The sequence below is a fragment of the Delphinapterus leucas genome, chromosome 5, assembly GCF_059928025.1.
Source record: "Delphinapterus leucas isolate spDelLeu-1000000601 "Yukka" chromosome 5, BTC_Dleu_Yukka2, whole genome shotgun sequence".
NCBI classification, from domain to species: Eukaryota; Metazoa; Chordata; class Mammalia; order Artiodactyla; family Monodontidae; genus Delphinapterus; species Delphinapterus leucas.
The window spans coordinates 94,090,445-94,111,334 of record NC_143133.1 but is presented as its reverse complement, the minus strand read 5'-3'; the positions used below and the strand labels follow the sequence as shown (position 1 = coordinate 94,111,334).

At 35.2% G+C, this 20,890-nt stretch overlaps 1 protein-coding gene across 5 annotated transcripts in view; it reads left to right on the top strand.

Annotated features, from left to right (window-relative positions):
• The window catches only part of ANTXR2 (ANTXR cell adhesion molecule 2), a 164,764-nt gene that overhangs the window by 28,858 nt on the left and 115,016 nt on the right, over nucleotides 1–20,890 (top strand). For all 5 annotated transcript variants that reach the window (XR_016393341.1, XM_022599537.3, XM_089912112.1 and 2 more), the window contains 3 exons: nucleotides 7,888–7,948; nucleotides 9,791–9,889; nucleotides 11,684–11,753. Coding sequence is in view for 4 of the 5 variants with exons in the window: in XM_022599537.3 (XP_022455245.1) it covers nucleotides 7,888–7,948; nucleotides 9,791–9,889; nucleotides 11,684–11,753 (230 nt within the window). In the remaining variant the exon portion in view is untranslated. The remainder of the gene's footprint in view (nucleotides 1–7,887; nucleotides 7,949–9,790; nucleotides 9,890–11,683; nucleotides 11,754–20,890) is intronic.

Sequence of the window (20,890 nt, the reverse complement as noted above, 5' to 3'; positions counted from 1 at the left end):
CAAAGTCAGCGTTAGAAAATTATTGCCAGAATGAATATTTTGAATTTTGAATAAGGTTAAAAATGTTGGAGATGTTTGGGTAGCATATTGAATTTAAGTGTGAAGAAATAATCTGTTTTTGGGGAAAATTTTTTTTATTTAGAATTGACCTTAAAAAAGAAGGTCACATTCATTCAAAGGGACTTAATATCCTTTTGCTCTTTCACATATACTATCCAGAATCAGCCCTCTTTTTAAAAGAAGATGCATATCTTAAATTTGTTTCTTTTCATGTTGTTTTTATTGTTTCTTTTTCTCTTTGTTAAAAAAAATTTATTTTTGCATTTGGCTCAATGCCTTATGAGTGCCACTGATTACCAAAATTTGAACTATACAAATAAGTTTTCCTTTCATTGTGTGTGACCAAAGATGTGATTTGATTGACTCAAGTAGCCCCTCATTAAGCTCTGTAATTTTAAATATACTTAACTGTTCATTGCTACATACCCCATTTATTTGTCTTATAGCCAAAATGCTTGGGCTTTTTATTAGAAAGTTTTACATTTACTCTTCTATTAATTCAATAAATATTAATTGAGAAACTGCTGTTTATAACATTGTGTTATATACCTTTTATATTAGATTGGTTTTAAATATGAAGTATTATTATTCATTATAAAAGTTTTTACATAGTTTCTTCTGGAATGGGCTCTATTTTCCAAATACAGTATCCTTACCATCACCATTTAGAAATTGGAAAAAATATAGATTTTTAAAATCTGTCTTGGTTTATACTAGTTGTAGGAAGTGGGTTTTTGTTTGTTTGTTTCATTTAAACTGGATGCTTGATCTTCAAATCATAAGACCTAGATATTGCTCCCAAATTCAACATGAACTTCCAAGACACTGTAGGTCCTAAGTAATATTTTACTTCATCCCCCCCCCCCATCTTAACTAATTCCATGCTAAATTTTATCTTGGATATAGCCCAACTATAATTCTCCACTAATTAATCCCATTTTATCTTCAATGCCAGAAGAAAAAGGCCACAGCTATATTCATTGTATGCATTTTTTAGGGCCATGATATGGCTTTTACTACTCCCTACATGTTCCATATTTGTCATTATAGCATGTCCCTTATGTAAACATGTTCAGGAACTTACAAGATCTCAATATGGTTTCATATGTATCTTACAAGATACTCAAAATATCGTTGTTTCATATGTATCTTAAAATATCTAAGAAAGAAGAAATCAAGTCTGATGCTATCTGGTTGTTTCTGCTATAGATGTTTCTGTGATTAACACTGTCGCTTCACCTGGTTATTATTCAGTCCTTATAAAGATCTGATCCTAACCCTATAGTCAAGCAGGATAAGAAATTGCTTCGTGGCCACTGGGATTCTTGGAAGAGTTGTGTCTCTGACTTAGCAGCGGTTCTCACATGGCCACAAATCTTGCCGGATCTGGCTCCAAAGTGCATATCTGCCCCTTGTTGCTGTATGCAAATTGGGCCTTTAGTGAAATCCTGCAGCCTGACCACATGCACTAGACGCAGACTCAATCCAAATTAATTTGGAATATGCCTGGAATATCCAAGGTGAAACACCATTCTGATACTCCAAGTCGAACTTCTGGAAAGGGACAGCACAATGGAATCTACTTTCATCTCCTGCCAAACATCTGTATCTCAGAGAGGCCAGCAGGCAGAGCTGACTCCTAAGGCTGCATCTAGTCTTTCCACTAACCAAAACTAACCCAGAGGGGGCCATTACCAACCTTATCTTATCCTACCCCACTCCCTTGACAAATAGAGAAATTCAGTGAAATTCACGTTTACGGAGTTCACCAAACTATTGAGAGTATTCTGATGATCTAAATTATACAGAGAACGTATCGAAATTGTATACGAGTTAGAAACAACAGAAAATAAATAGCTATAATTTGTAAGGATGAATGCTATTGTTCCGCCTGCAGTTTTATCCCAAACAACTCAGAAGAGGGGAAATACTTGGATTTTCACTTTCTTATGATATGTATTCAAGACAAATACATTTTAAATAGGACAGAAAGTTTTGATAATGAGAAACGACAGTGACTGTTATAGGGATTAAATATATAAAACCATCTTTCGGCATTTAATTCACAGTTTGGGACAACAAGCTGGAATGTAGACATTTTACACAAAGTAACAGAATTTAGAATTCTATATATTTCAGCCTCTTTTCTATTATAGATTTTTATTGGTTTATGAACACAGGTCTTGCAGATGGTCTTGTGTATACCATCAGCTGCTCTGCCTAGACCTCTCCCTCCTGGAAGTTCACACTTTTATCTCCTGCCCAACCTGTGCCCTGTGGGTGTAACTGTAGGCTGAAAACATTTAAAGACCCTGTGGTTCACAAATACTGGAGGGAAAGAGACTAAGAAAAAGAGTAACAGAGGGACAGACATGTAGGCAGACCTTGTTTTCCAATGTTGGCATCCCATTTTAGAAAATGTTTTCCCTCATGCTGCTTGCGTTTCTTGCTTTTCTAATGTTTATGTTGCCTGCATTTCCATGTATAGAGATTTTCATGGCTTAACAAAATATCCTCCTGAGGCTATAATCCTGTCCAGGTTGTTCGAAGGGTCATGCATTCACATGTTGACATTCATATATTAGTATGAATGCGTTCATGACATGAGAACAGCTATGTTGAAGTAGAATATTTGGGGAGATAGGGCAAACGTGGATCATGATTGTGATTAGAAAAAGAGTGTCTCTGTGTGTCTAGCAACCCAGGTGAGACAATGAGAGGGGAGGGACAAAGACTTATTTAGTCTGTATCAAAAATTTGCTGCTCCACATCAAGAAAAAATAGAGAAAAACCAAACCAAACCAAACAAAATCACCAAACTTCTGCCTTCTGGCTCTGAATGTGCCTTTCGTTCCCAGGACTCAGGCAAATTCTAGAGTTTTAGAACTATAAAACCTAAATACCATTGACATCATTATTTTATGGAAAAAAAAAAATCTGTCCTGGGCTTTCCTGGTGGTGCAGTGGTTGAGAGTCCGCCTGCCGATGCAGGGGACACGGGTTCGCGCCCCGGTCAGGGAGCATCCCACATGCCGCGGAGCGGCTGGGCCCGTGAGCCATGGCCGCTGAGTCTGTGCGTCCGGAGCCTGTGCTCCGCAACGGGAGAGGCCACGACAGTGAGATGACACATATAAAAAGTAATTTCAAACGGATTATACAGATTTGTATATAAGAGCTAAAATCAGAAATGTCTAAAAGAAAACTTAGGGAAAAATCTGTCCTAAGATCAAATAACAAATTAATTTTTCTAAGCACCGTTTGATTTTAGTTTCCAAGTGCTTGTTGTGTTCTTATACCAGTATTAGGACCTCTGGTATAGCTTGTTGTTCTGGTAGCCTGGCTTGTCTTTTAGCTTCTGGATGATGCTGAGAAGTAAAAAGTACAAGTGTTTTATCTGTACAAAACCAAATTTGAGAAAGAAAGCAGTAATAAAGTAAGACAATAGAGAAAAATAAATACATAAAAAGAGAGAGGCCCCTAACCATTTGGGTATCCCATATATTACTAACTCATAGGAATTTGAATTTATTCACAGTCAGTGGTGTTGGGAACTTTAAAACAAACCTGTAAAACCCCCATAAATAAAGGTGAAAACTTAGTGACATAATTTTGAAGATAAGAAATAAGTGCGATTTTAGATTGTTTTTGATAGTATAAAAGGTGTCCAGGCAAAACAAGCAGGTGAATTTCACTAGTTTGTTGGATATTAGGTTTTGTAATGGGTAGACCGTTTATCGCAAGTCTGGAGGGTGGCAGAGGGCACTGGTTAGAGGAATGGGCTTTGGACTCAATCAAACCTGGGGAGATCTGGCTCTGCTATTTAAAAGCTAATTGTTCTAGGACAATTTTTAAAAATCTCTCTTAAGTTCCGATTTTCTCATCTATAAAATGGGGATAAAATAGTATGCATTCTTAAGACTTGGAAGGATTAATTGAAGAAATGTATATAAAGTGCTTAGCACAGTTCCTAGAACATAATAAGCACCCAACAAATGGTAATTATTATTATTGTTAGAAATTCTTTTGAATTTTTGACTGCTGCCAGTTGTACTGAATTTACAAAGTTTGACTTTTTTCATCCGTATTAACATTTGAGGATTTAAAAGTAGGGATTAGGTAATAATGTACATATTTTTTTCATTTATAAATATTCCTTAATACTAATATTATTTTTTAAGTGAACAGATGCTTCAGTAGTATACTTTTTTCATGGTGATCATCAAGTTCTTTGCCAATTTATATATATATATATATAATATATAAATGGACTCCAAAGTCTCAGATGATGCAATTTTGCATCTAGTGTGTTGATGACTTAGAGAACCCTGGTTTTATTAATAGCATTTGGTTTGCCTTTAAATTCGTTCTATGGTGCTATTAGCTCTCTTGATGTCAACTAAGGCCGAACTTTATTGGAAACTATTTTCTGTTTCTGTTGAGACTTAATGAAGGTAGATGGCCACACATATTTGAAGAAACATCCTTACAAGGTCCTCTGTTGTACAGGTGATGAAAGTGCAGAGTATGAAAAATAATGCATCAATTATCATAGATGGGACACCTGATCCAATGTTCAATCAATCAATAACAGTATTTAAGTTGGTAAAAATTAACTAGTGTTTAAAAATAGTTGTCCCATCTGTCAGTTGTCATTTAGTGATGACAATTTTAATGTAATAGGTCCAGTTTGAGGTCTTGAGCATTTGAACTTGTGCAATTACTTGGCGAGACTAGATTATGAAGTGCTTTGTATTTATGGAAGTGCTTGTTTAAAAATTTAATGTAAATGATTTGCATATGAATATTAAATCACAGCAACTTCTAGTTGTTCTTTTCTTAAAATAGCAACATGGTAAACTCTAGACAGAAAAACCAAATTTAGAGCAAATTTTATTTTCTAAAATGCATACACTTTCTTCTCTCATTTCTTTCCCCACCACATTTTCTTGCTCTCTATTTATCATGTGAAGATGGTTTTGGTGAACTTAGTTTCAAATTACGGGTCTTTGGATTTCCAACCTTTACAATTTTTTGAAAGGCTAGATGCTTTTTCACATAAATTAACTTTATTTTGCTTTATCTTGGCCTTTTTATGATTGTTGATTTGCTTTCTAGATAGACATTTTTAATATTCTCATTAATTCGTGCTTTCAATCTGTATTCTCTAAGCATTTTTTTTGTTGTTGTACTGTGTGTACAAAGCAATGTGCTAGTCTTGGAAGGCTAGCACAGTATAATATGATCCCATTTCTATGCTCAGAGTTTGTCTTCTAATAGAGGAGGTGATTCAACACTCAATAAGATCCTAAGAAATAAAAAAATCAAAATAAACTTTAGAGAAAGGTAGTAGTGTTCTGAGGGGGATTCATCTAGATTTTGTCAGATGGTGATGCCAGTTTAATGACTCATGGTCTAAACTGCTTGTCTTTCAATGAATGTGTTACCTGGACCACTTTTTCATTCAATAATATGATTTCTATAGAGCTCATTTTGTTAAAATAATTAAGTATGAATATTAAACTAATGTAAGGGTATTCTTATATATAAATGTATATTATACAAGTTACTGCAAGATGTAACCAACCTTTAGTTATTCTTAATCTCTGCTTAATGTAATTTAATTTAACTAATCTCAGACTTGAATAGAACATACATTTCTAAATTATCCTGAACTTATTCTTGAAAATCAAAATACTTTACAGGGGATAAACAGGGTCTGACTTCAGAACAGTAGACCATCAATGGACCTTGAAGGTGTTTATTCTCCAGTCTTAAGGAGAGCTCCATTAGAATTGATCATTTGATCTTGCTATTAGAACTACCATTTTAGAAATGTTATGATGGAATACCTCAAATCAAAAGAGGAAGTCAACACAAACATTTGTCTTAACAGTTTGAGATCTGATTTAATTATGGCCAATATTTTTAGGAGAAAGAAAACCAACATAATTTCAGAAATTCACACAGGTCATTCTGGGTTGCATAGTCTTTGACACAGCTTTTGGAAAATCTCTTTATAATTTCTTGATTTACCTTATTCTAAGGAATTTTTGAAAAATGATTTCTATTTCCAATAGATGCAATCTTTAAGCCTCTCTCATAATTTTCTTGGTGTTCAAAACATTTTTCTGTAATGCTGATAGAGGTGTGCCTAAAATAACTAGTAAAAAGATTGTAAGCTGTAAGATCAGTCCGTTTCCTTAACAGGATTTATTTTAAAATAAATTCTTTCAAGAATTGTCACCAGATAAAATAGATTTGGGGGACTTTATGTTTTCTTTTGACCGTCCATTTTCGAGGCTCAGTTCTCATTTTTATTTCAAATTGGTCAAAACTAAAGCAATAATACCCCAATTTTGCTAGTTAGGGTATTATTAGCTTCATATTCCTTTGGCAAAACCTTTTTAGCTTCATATTCCTTTGGCAAATCTTTTGTATTCTGTTCCTTTCAGAGTCTTGTTATCTGAATTATGTCAAAATATTTAAAGATGTTAGTGATTTGAGATACTTCCCTTCCAAGAGGACACATTAACCTTTGACAATGGTCCTCAATTCTTAAATGAACAAAAGTACTCACTCGTCAAAGGAGTGTTGATTATCGAAGATAAAATAGCAGACCACAAGGTGTTTGGGCCCTGACAGTCTTTGGGTGACTCTGGAATCTCTTTGGTTATTTATGAGTTTAAATAGACCTCACTTGGAATTTCTCAGATATAATATTTTATTCTATTTATTTCCTAATTACTAAAGCCTCAAGCACTAAGTGAAAAGTGGATTCACTGGGAAATGACCTTAAAAAGTGCAAATGTTTCCTCTTTCAGAGAGGCATATTCAGCAATAAAAAAATTCCGTGATTTGACCCAGCTGTATTTTAGAGTCTGACAATTTATATTTCCATTGTTATTAAAGAAAGCACAGAAAGCATTTCTATATCCTGCTACAGTCCTTCCTTCCTGTTTTAGTTATGAGCAGGAGATGCTAGAAACTACTGTACATCATCTGTCTTTAATGTCTGTCAAGAAAAAAATGTCGTTCAAAGATCATCTGGAACTTGTCTGCCTTTGCTAATGTAGTGCAGAGCAGTTCTAAAAATAAAGGCAGGATTGTTGAGTCCATTAGGAGCAGCTTATTTCATCATTGTTGTTTTTCGCTTGTAGCCTTGTGCCTTGTATGGTGGTTTCTGTTTCTCAGAACAAGCTAAGAAGAGCCTTTCTGTTCCTGTGCTCTGGGAATGCTGGAGTAGAGAGTCTGTCTTTTTGAGAATAATATTTGGCTCATACAAGGGGCCTGTGTTCTGCAAGTGTAATGTTTGATGCATGTAAGGAGGATTAGCGTCCATGGGAATTGAGGCAGAGAAATTGAATAGAAATGCCAGAGTCAAATAAAGAAGTGTTTATTTATTGATATTATGTTGAACCTTTTAATAGAAAACATTAAATTAGCATAATTAAATAGGAGGTCTGATTTTGCTATCTTGTTTTTGCCTGATGGGAAATTCAGCATTGATTTTATGGCTATCAGGAAATTTTAGTTATCTTTTCATGTCTAAGTTCCCAGACTTTGAGGCAACAACCCACTTTATCTGTGCTTATCTGTATTTATTCTAATCAAATAAGGGCTCCTACAGAATACAATCTTAGAATATATGCTGAAAGACGACACAGAAATTTCCTAAGAGCTTGGTAGCTATATACGAGATGGTTAATAAAATTTTCTCTGCCATCTATTGAAGTTAAAGGGAGGACCACAGATTATTAGTAACCTTATAATTCACCTTACATGTTATGATTTAGTGCTATACCTTGGTCTTCTTTTTTTCCTTTTTAGATACTAGCTCAGTCGTGCACTGAAATCCTGGAATTACGGCCCTCAAGCGTCTGTGTGGGGGGTAAGTGGTTAGAATTTAAAAATACCTTGTAAGAAGTTGTACTTTTTTCCTAGTTAAAATATACAATTTGAAACTCATGTTGGAAAGAGAATAGCAAAATTAATTTTTTGGCATCTTTTTCTGTAAGAATTTTTAAATAATTCCTTGAAATATTTCTATTTTAAATTCAAATTTTTAAGATTGGAGTGTTATTTTAAATAATGAACATATTGTGCGACAGGCTTTTAAAATCTTCTGTATATTTAGTTCATGTTTGAGACCTTTCCTATGACAAGTAAACTAGAAAATTTTCTCTTTTATCTGATTATACAGTCAGGTATCTGTAGACTTTGAGTTCCGTGCCTTGATGACCTGGCCAAAGTACAGTACATGCCAGCTCAGGGCCCATAAAGAAGTGATTTATGGGTGGAGGGCAAGAAAGAAGCAGGTGGCTTCATCAGCTGTTCTAAGAACAGACTAGGATTTTAGCACTTTCAAGCCATCCACCCCAAAGAGAGTGCAATTCTCTCTGGCCTATACTATTTCTACTTTAGGTCTTACCTGGAGTTCATTTTAACCTGACTTTTCTTTCAAAAGGAAAAACATTGGGTCTGGTGGGGAAGGAAATGTGCTGTGCAATTTACTGCAGAACCTCCCAACTGCTGGACATGGGATGAAGTTCTACATCTTTTAGACTCCTCCATTAATGATTACTGAGACATTCAAGAGGAATAGTGCATTTGAACATTCCAGAGCAGGATGGCGTTCTATGCATTTAGAATTTTACCTAATCCTCATAACAACACTATTCGACAGTTTTAGAATCCCGGGTTCACGGATGGGGAAACTGAGACAGAGACATGTTCAGTACTTGCTATTAGTAAATATCCTGTTAGACTCTTGTCTGTCTCACTCCTAAAGCTCATGTTCTTTTTCTGAGTCACATTTTAAGTTTCACTTGCACTTTATTTTAACTTATAAGAACATTCCTTTCATCATACACTGAATGGAGAGTGGCATGGCAGTATTTTCTTCCACAGTTAATTACTCTATATGTGTTAGATTATTTCAGATAGGAGGTCTCCGAGAGGACTGAAAGTTGATCACTATTAAAATAGTTGACATACCACCTTGCAACTAAGCAGCAAACATTTAGTTGCCAATCAAAACATTGATTGGCAGCTAAAATTTTCTTCTAGCATATTATTTCACTTTCTAACATTTAGTGACTGCTCCTCTTACACAGAATATGAGTTCAATCAACCTCTTTTACCTATTGGCCATAGATTTTTATTAGTCCAAAATGCATGGCCCTTGATGAGTTATAAGTTTGTATGCAACAGAAAATAAAACTGGAATTAAGGATGTGAAGAAGCTGTTAAAGAAGAACTATGTACAGTGTCATAGATTAAAGAAAATATAATGCACGACTGTTGTAAGAACCAGATAATATGAGGCATTAACTTCTTTACATTCTCATACCTCAGTTCCTAGACAAGAGGAAAACAAAGAGTTTTCTTTCCTGTGGATATTTTCTTCAGGATAGAATTTGGGCAAGTTTGTATGGTATTTGTCTGGGATGACTGTCATGCTTCAATTCTAAAATCTTGGTCACTATTGGAAAACACTTTGTTCAAAAAATAAAATAATGCATCTCTACATGGCAGCAAAGGGTATCTTCACTGTACATACCTGTAGGGTCTAAGAAAGCAAGTAGGACCATGTCTTTGTTGTTATTACTTGGCTGAATAGTACTAAAAAATTCATTCTTTGTACCTTGATACTTTTGTTTCAAGTTACACTTTTTGTTGTTGTTTTTTGTAAAGTAATGATTAAATTTTTTATTTTTCCTTTTACTTCTAGAGGAATTTCAAATAGTTTTGAATGGAAGAGGATTCAACTTGGGCAGTCGGAATGGCCGTGTTCTCTGTACTTACACTGTTAATGAAACATACACAAAGAGTAGGTCTCCATAATTTCAATATTGCTTTAATATCTTCATAGTATATCAGCATCAAGTGTTTTCCTCTTTTCCCCAACTGAAACCAAATATGCTATATTTTTTTATCAGAGAGTAAAGAAAGGAAGTCCAATGATAATACAAGTAATAATAATAATTACTTAATAGTTATTTAATAATGGCAACATTTGTTCATAAGTTAATAAATGCTGGACCCCATCCTAAGTAGCCTCATTATACAAATGATGCCCTTGTGGCTGAAAGAGTCAAATAACTTGTCTGTGGTGACACAAGTAATAATGGGCAGAGCTGAGAGCTGAACCCAGTTTTCCTGACTGTACTCCGTACGGACTCTATCCACCGCCTGATTTAATTGCCTCTTTCTCCAGATTTGTTTCTTGTCACTCTTGCCTGAAAATCTAACTGTCTTGGACTACTCTACTACTTATTGCCTTATTTTATTGCCACTTGTTATCTTTATCTAATTTCCCAATAATTTGTCAGCCAGTTTCCTGAAGACGGGCTTTTTGCCTTATAGATGTATCTCCAATGCCCACCTGGCACAGTGTTTGTTGATAATTATCATATTTAGGGAATTAGGTTTTATTTTCCCTCACTTGGCTTTCAAAAAAGGAGAAGATGAGTGTAACATTTTTATCTTCACTTTGAGAAAAACTTCTGCTCTTTAAATAGATCTTAGTATGCTGAGCATTTTGGGTCTCTATTAAGACATTTTCTCCTCATTGATGATTATACTGTCTTCTAAAATTTTATACTGTAAGGCAGATGCTGCAACTCTGTGAACTCTGGTGGAATTATTTTTTAAGAGGTTCATCTACAATTTTGTTGTTTATCTGATGGTTCTAAACCCTCCAATTAGCACAGCTTTGGCTACATACACAGTCACTGCTCCGTACTTTTGTTGAATTAAAGTGGTGAGGATCTCAGCATGGTAAATGCCATCAGTAATTCCTCTCTTTCTTATTAAGATCATCATTTTGGTAAGGAAAGACAATAATATTAGTAAAAAACTTTCTTCCTAGTAGGTTCTACAACTGAAGAGGACAAAATAATTTTACCATTTTTATTCAGTAGTCATCTGTATCTAAGCATTAGCTTTACCTTACTCCTTTTGATTACATATTTGAGTTGATTATAATATAAACATAATTTACACATAGCTACATAGGATTGAATTTATTAAAGTAAATTTCAAATAAATTGAGTCAGATTGTATTTTCATCATTTGTATTCTAATATTATCCATCTAATTATGTAACTTTTCTGAGTATTTAGAGTCTAGATCATTTTTCTCATATGCTATTAAAATTGCAAGGCAATTTAAGCATTCTATAAAATGTGTTTATATATTGTAAACCCAATTATTTTATTAAACTCTTGAAAGAAATGTATTATCCTTTGGACATTTGTCTTCTCTATCATTTTTAAATTCTGCTTTTAAAATATATATAATTTTTCCTTGAAAATCTAATATATTGGCAAAATTGAGGGAGAAAAGGTGATAATTTTATAGTATCTACAAGCTGTATGTGAACTTAATCTATATCAAAAAATCATAATTTATGATTTACCAGTATTATATATCAATGAGGCATATAATCTATTCCTGTTTTTCATTCTCCTCTTTCTTTAGATGAGTATCTTTTTGTTTTTTCATGCTAATGTATCTAATGTCCCACACTTGAACTCTGATTGCTGTGTCTCTTCATATTTTTAATGAAACTGTGTGAGATACATAAAACCCTTTATTGATTAAATGACATTTTATTTTATAGGTGTAATGCCAGTGAGTGTGGAAAGTAATTCTATGCTTTGTCCTGCACCTACCCTGAATGAAGTTGGACAGTAAGTACTTTATGAAAAACATTTAAAAACTTTTTAGCTACAAATTATAAGGAAATGGTGACAAAATATACATTGGTTGTTTTATTTTATCTTTTCTTGATATACAGATTAAACATGAAATAGTAAATCCTAGACAAATCACTCTGGTTAGTACTTTAACTATACATATTCTTAGTAGGTTGAAAAGGGTTAAGTCTGTTTTATCTTGTTTCTTAAATATTGATTAAAAGGCTCTATAAATATTTATCTGGATAGACTTGAGAAATATTGTTAGAGCCTTTAAATAATAAAGCCATAGCCATTATTTTGAACTTTAGAGTATTGAATTTACACACACACACATACACATACACACAAGAGTTTCAAAGTGGGATTTTGACTAATGACTGTAGTGTTTAAATATGAAGATTGAAGAGCAAAAGGAACATGGCTCAATAAGGCACAACTTAGACTAGGAAATATTTGTGCATTAATTTGTGTCCCAGTCCTGTTAAGGAGTATATTTTCATGTTCTTTGGTGTGGCAATAAACCATCATAGCTGGATAAAATAAGGGATATTTAGTTTGGAAGAAGGGCTTTTATTTTAATCACCTATATACAGATAACTTCACCATCAACTTAATATTTCCATGTGTGATTTTTTTCCCCCTGCCCTCTCTATTATGCAGGAAATGATTGCAAATAGTTCAAATGTTCTCTTGTCCAACAGTAGTAAATGCAATATGCTTAGGATAATGGATAGGATACAGTTTTCAAGAATCACTATATACTGATCTCAAACCTTCCTCTGGATCAGAGGAAACTAAAATACATAAGGCCCCAATCCAAAGTCTGGATTAGTGTTCAGAAAGTGAAGATTATATTTTCCTTTGTGGAACCTAAGAAAATCATTTTAGTAGTTTGAAGTTCACTTGAGCACTTAACTTTTGTGGATGCTTAAATATTCAAGATATCTGTTGGACATCACTTCTGGTCATCCAAGTAAATTGGAGCAGTATCAGCTTTCTATTTGAAATTGATTGAAAAGAGCTGCATAATATAACTTATAAAAGCAAGACTATCAGAATCTATTTTCTTTCTATAAAAAAGTATTCATTTTCTGAGTCATATAATAATCTGGTATTGGTAACATGCTTATGGCCAAATTAGACTGGCCTTGGAATTTAAGGCCCATCCATTTTGCATGGAGCCATCTGTACCACAAGGGCACAGTGGGACTCAATGGCTTTCTGAGTAATAGTCTTGTATTAGCAAAGATAAATCTGTTGACTTAAAAGTTTGGTCTTATTTTATTGAATCTATAAGTCCATATTGATTCTCCTGATTGTTCTCCCCAGTCTGCTTTCAGAGCTGTCTTCTCTCTCTTAGTCACTGGCAGCTCCAACATTTTTGTTGTTCAGGTAAAAAACCTTTGACTCATTATTGATCTCTTTTATGCAGCCCATAAGCAAATCTCAGCTCTGATTTCAAAACATGTTCAGAATCCAGTCCTTCCCCACCACCTCCACTGATACCACCCTAGACCAAGCTACTGTCATTTCTTAGGCTTAGGTTATTAGCCTCTCAACCCATCTTTCTTCTTCTGTCCTTGGGAAAAGTGATCCTGTTAAAACAGATCAGTTTATGTCAGCCCTCCACTTAAAATCCTTGATAATGTGTTCCTCATTACATTCAGAGTACAAATCTAATCACTGCAATGTTCTATAAGGTTCTACAAGATCTGGCCCTCACTGCATCTCCAACTTCATCCTCTTTTTGCCCCTTCTGTTATGGTCACACTGGCCTCTTTGTTGTTCTTTAACCACCTGAGCTTATTCCAGTGGCTTTAAAGGCTCCTTCCTTCTTGTCTCAGTCTCTCAACTTCAAGTTTTGTTCAACATATCACCTTCTCAGTAAGCCCTTGCCAGTCACCCTATTTAATCATACAATCTTCCCCCTCCCTTGAGTTTAACAGTCTCTATTCTCCTTTCATGGTTCACTTTTTCTCCAAAGCATTTAGTTTGTTATTGTGTCTCCCTCCTGCTGGGATGAATTTGATTTATTTTGTTTCTTTCTATATCTCTAGCACTGACACAATGCCTGACAGATAGTAGATTCACTAAATGTTTGTTGCATGAAAGAATGAATACATTTTTCTCAAACATTTTGATTTACTATTTATATAAAGAGCTAAAAGAGTGCATTTGATTACTGGGTATATCAGGTAGGAGAAAGATGATCAGAATTCTGTTTGGGGGATCATACCATTTAAGAGAGCAGGAAATTATCTTGACCTTTTCATAGTAATGACTAATTAAGGAAGACAGCTTACTTTCTTCTCCAAAGTAGTTATAAAATGCAATATACCTGTTCTATCCAACACTGAATTTGTTTTCTCTAGAATTTGCCTTGGGGCAGAGTCTCCTTTTTAAGAGACTGCCATAGATACTGCTGGTATTCTTTAGTGATTTGTAGATTGGCTAAATACTCAGAAGATGTGATTTCTAAAAATCATATAAGACATAATAAATATCAAGCATGAGAAAAAATCATTTGTTTGCTTTTTGACATTAATATTTCACCTACAAGCAAGCTGAGAATGTTTTGGAAAGCGATCTGTCTAAAATAATTACTTTTGCTTCTTTTTTGTCTATCAAGTACATGACACCACTGAGGCAAAATATGTGAAGATTTTATTTATTAATGTATTGGACATTTGGCGACATCATTATTTGTTCTACTAAGTATGTTGCAAGTAATTTGGACCTTTCCTTTTCCTTCAATTTCCTTCAGATACTTTTGTAGGCGATGAGCTCTCTTATGAGATTGGATTAAAATCAACACAACTGAAACAGTTTAGCCTTGTAAGGTGACTGTGCTTAATATGTTTGTCTAATTAGCTTTTGGCTAAGGATTCAAAACCATTAAGTAGCTAGTTAGTCTATGTTTCAAATAAACACATCTTGCCCAACAATGAATGAAAGTTTTTCCTGTGTGAGGGTGACAGATGTGGTGATGGTTCCCCCTGTCCTCTCACTTAAATAATTAACAGCATGCTGGTGAAGTAACCCTAGACAGACAGCCTCAAAGCCAGATGCACAGTCTCAGAGCTGGAGCCATGGACATGTGTCTCGTCTCATTAGTGTGCTCTATCAGTTCCTTTCTCATCTTTATGTTACTTCCTGAATTACATTTTCTTTGAGGATTATTCCTTTAAAACTCCAGTTCGAAAGAGGCTTAACATGAGATGTTTTACTTGGAGATGGGACCTAAGAATGTAGCAGAGTAGCTAGGACATAGGTTTGCATTTGGAAATTGATGTCGTGGAGTAAACAAAAGTTAAAGCTATCTGGGCAAATCTTATCCAGGTTTATCATTGCTTAGCATTGTTGGAATGGGTCTTTGGAGTCCTTTCTTTGAGAGACATCTCTATGTATTAAATTTCTTTATCTGGTATAGAATTTTAGACTAAAATGAACATATTTTTAGTTTTTAAACAGAAAGAATGTAAAGGTGAGATTGTTCTTTCTGATATTGTTCTTTCCTATTCTTTTTTCATTGGACACAATTTAATTTAAAAATGTCATATGGTTAAACAAATTGTCTTACCTAGAAAAATCTGTAGATTGTTTGGGAGTTAATTTCTGCCAGTGGTTCATTTGATCCAAAATGTCTTAAGTTTGAGCAGGAAGGACTCTGTGAAGCTCTGCAGATCCTACCCTTTTGAGGACAGTGGCCTCCTTGTGTAATGTGCAGGTGTCACCCGTTCTTGCAAAATGGGCTTATTCTCTGACCCTTGTTTAGGAAGACATCAACAATAGCACAGCTGCTCTGCAATAGTTGAGATCTCAAACCTGTAATTTGGCAAGAAGAACAGAGCAAATTGGGTAAATATACATAAACACATTGTGAAGAAAGAAAAACAGAGCAGAATGAACCAGAGCCTGATCCTACAGCTTGTTTGATAGATTTAAGGAGGCATATGGTATAGTTAAATGTGCTTTCAAAAACATTGGCCAGAATCTTCTGGCAAATATGAAATAAATATCTAAATCAGATGAAACTGATAGTATTAGTTCCCTTAAAAGGCAGTGTGGAAAGACAGTTGACAGAGGGTTTAAGTAAGAAGTGGTGGGACATCAGTGTATGTGGAAATTTTTAAGCATCTGATACTGAAGGATCACTGAGATGCATGTGTGGCAGACTTGGGGTTAGAGCCTGACTTGGTAATGGAATCTTATTTTCCTCAATGTTGTGATTTTTTAAAAATATAATTCATCTTGCCTGGAATAAATTAATTCCATTTCCCTTTCTTGGTTTGACAAATTCTGCCTTTAGCACAGCTTCTCACATGAACAGTTAAAAGAAATATATATATACCTATATATGTATGGTTATGTGATTTTATTTTATCAATTTGTTTTTTTTGAGAGGGAGACATGACAAAAATTTTTTTTTATTAGAAAAATTCTTTAAAAAACCAAAAAACTGAGGTGATGAATTGGTCGTCAACAGATGACTTGGTGGATGAGGCTGCTTTGGCTGCACTGATCTCCCACTTCCTCCCTTGTTCAGGGTCCATGTCAAAGCAGCGCCGTAGATGCAGGGCCCCCATCTGGGCTCATGGTTGGACTGAGGACCTGAACTGTGTGACCTTTGAGCTCAGCCACCTTGGTTCGGTACTTACAAATAACAAGCTGGTTCTGGACAAAGCCATGGCCTGAGATGAGCTTCTTGTAGTGAGGGGACCAGAGGATGGAGCATACTTGGAAGCATCCACAGCACTCAGGCCCCATAGTAGACATTCTAGATGTGAATGTGTCAATCACTGGGTCTCCTTCTAGTTGCCAAGACCTTGGTCTGTCAGGGACACCAAGCTACAGCCTTGATAGCCCCTTGACAATGGGTGAATGTCTTCAGGGGAACCCAGCCACCCATTCCAGGAGCACTAGGCCACATGATGACCAAATATTGTCCATCTGTATACCTACATAATCCCCAATTCCATTAACTTAGTAGCAGGTAATGCAACCACAACTTTATTCTTTCTTCTCTTCCTTATGAGGAATGAGACTGGATTTATTTATTTTTTAAATCATGGATACCAGGACATTTGTTATATCTTTATTTTGAATATAAACATTAGAATCTTGGTGAGATTGGTTAAGGCTGAGGAGCCTCTCAGTGTTTATATTTCTCTGTACCCCTCCCCCAATGGTGGAACATTTATGTATTCATTCACACAGTGTATTGCTTTCTGATTATACCTATAAATGTGATAAGTTCACCTAATCTGCATTGCATCTCCATCCTAAATATTATATTCAGTTCTAGAAATTGTCTCTTAAGAGGAACAATAGTTAATTCGAGTACATCTAGGGTGGTCAACAAAATCTTGCCAAGTGTGAAAATACTGAATTAAAATACTGAAAAAGACACGATTCAGGTGTGACACGTCGGCTCTCCAAATGTCAGGTCTGTCATGTGAAAGATAGATTTGACTTATTCTTTATTGCTCCAAGAACAAGAGAAAGAAAGAGTGGAAGGTAAAAGGAGGCACATTTCAGCTCAATATAAGGAAGATTTTTGTAAAAATTGGAATCATTTAGTGAGTGTTTTGGTAACTAAAGGTGTTCAGAGAGGGACAGCTATGTGATGATATGGAAGATATTCCTTAAATATGTATTTAAATCCTATTATATATCTGCTTTTAAATTTTATATTATTAAAGTTTTTACTATTACTAAAATATTTGACTTTTTTGGATGAAAGGCACTAAAAATTGAGTGATCATTTTGAAGCATCTTTTTAGTATTTAAAAAGATACACAGTGCAGTTAAAATGGGGTTATTTTCAGTATAATACTGAAAATATTTACAATAAAAGTGTAGGTGTGATGTCCAGTACAATTCTGATATAGCTTTTTTTTTCTTCTGAAATCTAGTAATCTTCCTGACTGCAGTGCTTGTTTTAGTTATATACATATATTATCTCAAAAAGAAATTATTTTATTCAATTATTTTATCCTTTTACCCCTTTGAAGAAAATATCCTTAAACAAAATATTAATTTATATATATATATATATTCATAACTAGAACTAGAGTCTTTATTCACAAATATGAAACCTTATTTTCACCTCATAATTTATTAGGCGTAAAGCTAACTTTTAAAAAGCTCTGCAGAGTATTAAATAGTAGCACTTGATTTCAAAATATCTTAAGTCACCATAATTTTAATAGCTTTTTGAGTAGTTGCCAGTTTAATTTTCAGTATGTGCAAATTGGAGGTAAATTATTTATTACTTCCAGCAAATGTCTTTCACAATTTTATTTAATTTTTTCATCTTTTTAAATGGATCATAAAATGGCAGTCTTTTATTGGACATCCATAAAGTCAGCAGCAAATAAATACTTTGCAAATAGGTTGCTATGATTGAAATGTCAACCATATTTTATGCAGTATGAAATTTCCTCAGATCAGAGTAGCCCTAACGTATGGCAATGAGCTGTTCTCCTGTTCTGGAATTGTCTTACATCTTTAAACGTTAAATTAAAGCACTGTGACCGTTAGGACTTTGAATTTTATTTACTTAGTTATATATCAGAATACTATTTAATAATTTCTCATGTGGAATGAATTTAGTACCCTTGAATTTAGTTTTATCACTATTTTTTTTTTTTTTTTTATTGCCGCCGAACCCGGGTCCCTCACTGTTGTGGCCTCTCCCGTTGCGGAGCAACAGGCTCCGGATGCGCAGGCTCAGCCGCCATGGCTCACGGGCCCAGCCGCTCTGCGGCATGTGGGATCTTCCCGGACCGGGGTATGAACCCGTGTCCCCTGCATCGGTAGGCGGACTCTCAACCACTGCGCCACCGGGGAAGCCCTAGTTTTATCACTATTAATTGAGGACCAATTGACATTAAAATGCACTTCAAGCAGTCTTTTTGTTAAGTTGTTCAGGTTTCTTCTATCCTTCTACTTAAATGTTCTGAGGATGGAGCAAAGAGCCGTTGAACATATTTGTAAGCAATTCTAAACAATGTAGAACCAACTTATAGCAAAGGGAGTTGAAGGAGTCCTCAGTTCTGAGCCTCACCTTCCCTGACCACCCAGAATTATCTGCACTGTGGGCCAGTCTTGTCTCAGAAGAAGGTCTTTCCTTGTCTTTCACGACTTCATAGTCTCACCTCCGGGACTGTTTCTTCTCCAGTGTTACCTCCGGCTCCTCTTCTTACAGTTCCTAGTCAGTTTTCACCATGGCTGGATTCCTGACCCATAAACTCACCTTCTCTAAGCCTTCCTTTTCTTGCTATGAGTTCCAAATCTCCAGACAAGATCTTTCCCTTAGCTTGAAACCAACCAAGTGTCCATTATGCAAATGTCAGCTCATTAACTTGGATTTCCCTTAGGCAAATTAAACCTGAAGTTCCCAAATTAAACTCATATACTTCTGTTCAAACCTGTTCCTTTCATGTTTCCTGTGCAAGATTACCCACCTTCCTGTGCAAAACACAAACTTTGAAGCCATCTTTAACTACTCCTTCTTCCTCACCTCCTACATCCTATAAATGTCCAAGTCCTTTTTAATCTAACTGCTTAATACCTCTCAATTTTCATTTCAGATTACCCTCATTGACACTATTTGGTTCAGTTCTACTTTGGTCCTTATTTGAAATTCACTGAGAAATTCTTTAAAAATTTTTTTTTAATTGAGGTAACATTGGTTTATAACATTATATAAGCTTCATGTATACAATTATTAAGTTTTGACTTCTGTATACACTACAGTATGCTCACCACCAAAAGTCTAGTTTCCATCTGTCAGCATACAGTTGACCCCCTTTACCCATTTTGCCCTCCAGCTCTTCCCCTCTGGTAGCCATCAATTTGTTCTCTGTATCTAGGTGCTTGTTTTTGTTTTGTTTTGTTTCTTTGTTTTTATATTCCACATATGAATGAAATCATACATATTTGTCTTTCTCCATCTGACTTATTTCACTTAGTACCCTCAAGGTCCATCCATGTTGTCACAAATGTCAAGATTCCATTTTTTTATGGTTGAGTAGTATTCCATTGTACATATATACTACGTCTTCTTTAGCCATTCATCCTTCAGTGGGCACTTACGTTGCTGCTTCCATATCTTGGCAATTGTAAATAATGATGCAGTGAACATCAGGGTGCATATATCTTTTTGAATTGGTGTTTTTGTATTCTTCAGATAACTACCCAGAAGTGGAATAACTGGATCATATGGTAGTTCCATTCTTAATTTTTAGGGGAACCTCCATCCTGTTTTTCATAGTAGGTGCACCAATTTCCATTCCTACCAACAGTGAAATACACTATGACATTGTTAACTGGTCTTCTACTGTAGAAATTTACTCTTCCAATCCATGCTCTATGATGCAACAAGTGATATTTGTAAAGCACAATTCTGACCATATTTCTGCCTGGCTTAAAAACTCATAAGACTAATTCTAAATATCTAAATATGGCATCCTGGGTTCTTCATTATCCTTCTCCTACTCTCCTCTTCGGCCTCAAGCCATATATTCTCACTCTCACGTTCTGTGTTGATGCCATATTGAATGGCTTTTATTCCTTGGCTGTTCTGTGCCTTTCTTATCTTCCAGCTTGTCAAATAGTGCTCCATCTTCTTGGATCCCTTTTTAATCTCTTTTCCTAACTAATTCTTGATCATCCTTTAGGATTCATCATAGAGGTGACTTCCTGCAGGAAATCTTTGTTGATGCCCCGTGCAAGGCTCAGTCGGTTGTAACTCCCACATGGTCCTCTAGTACCTTTGTGCTTATACCTATTTTAGTTAATATGACATTCTATTGTAATTGTTCATGTGGCTTCCTTTCAATTACATTGTAATGCTGTGTTTCATTTGTTATTGCAGCCCTATTACCAAGCACAGCCTAGGTTGGCCTATTGTAGGCAATTTATAAATACTGGAGTAATAGACTGATTGAGTGATTGATTGAACTTACTGGCCAACATTCAGAAACCAATTTGGAGTACAGTTTTTTTTTTTTTTTTTTGTGGTACGCGGGCCTCTCACTGTTGTGGCCTCTCCTGTTGCGGAGCACAGGCTCCAGACATGCAGGCCCAGAGACCATGGCTCACGGGCCCAGCTGCTCCGCGGC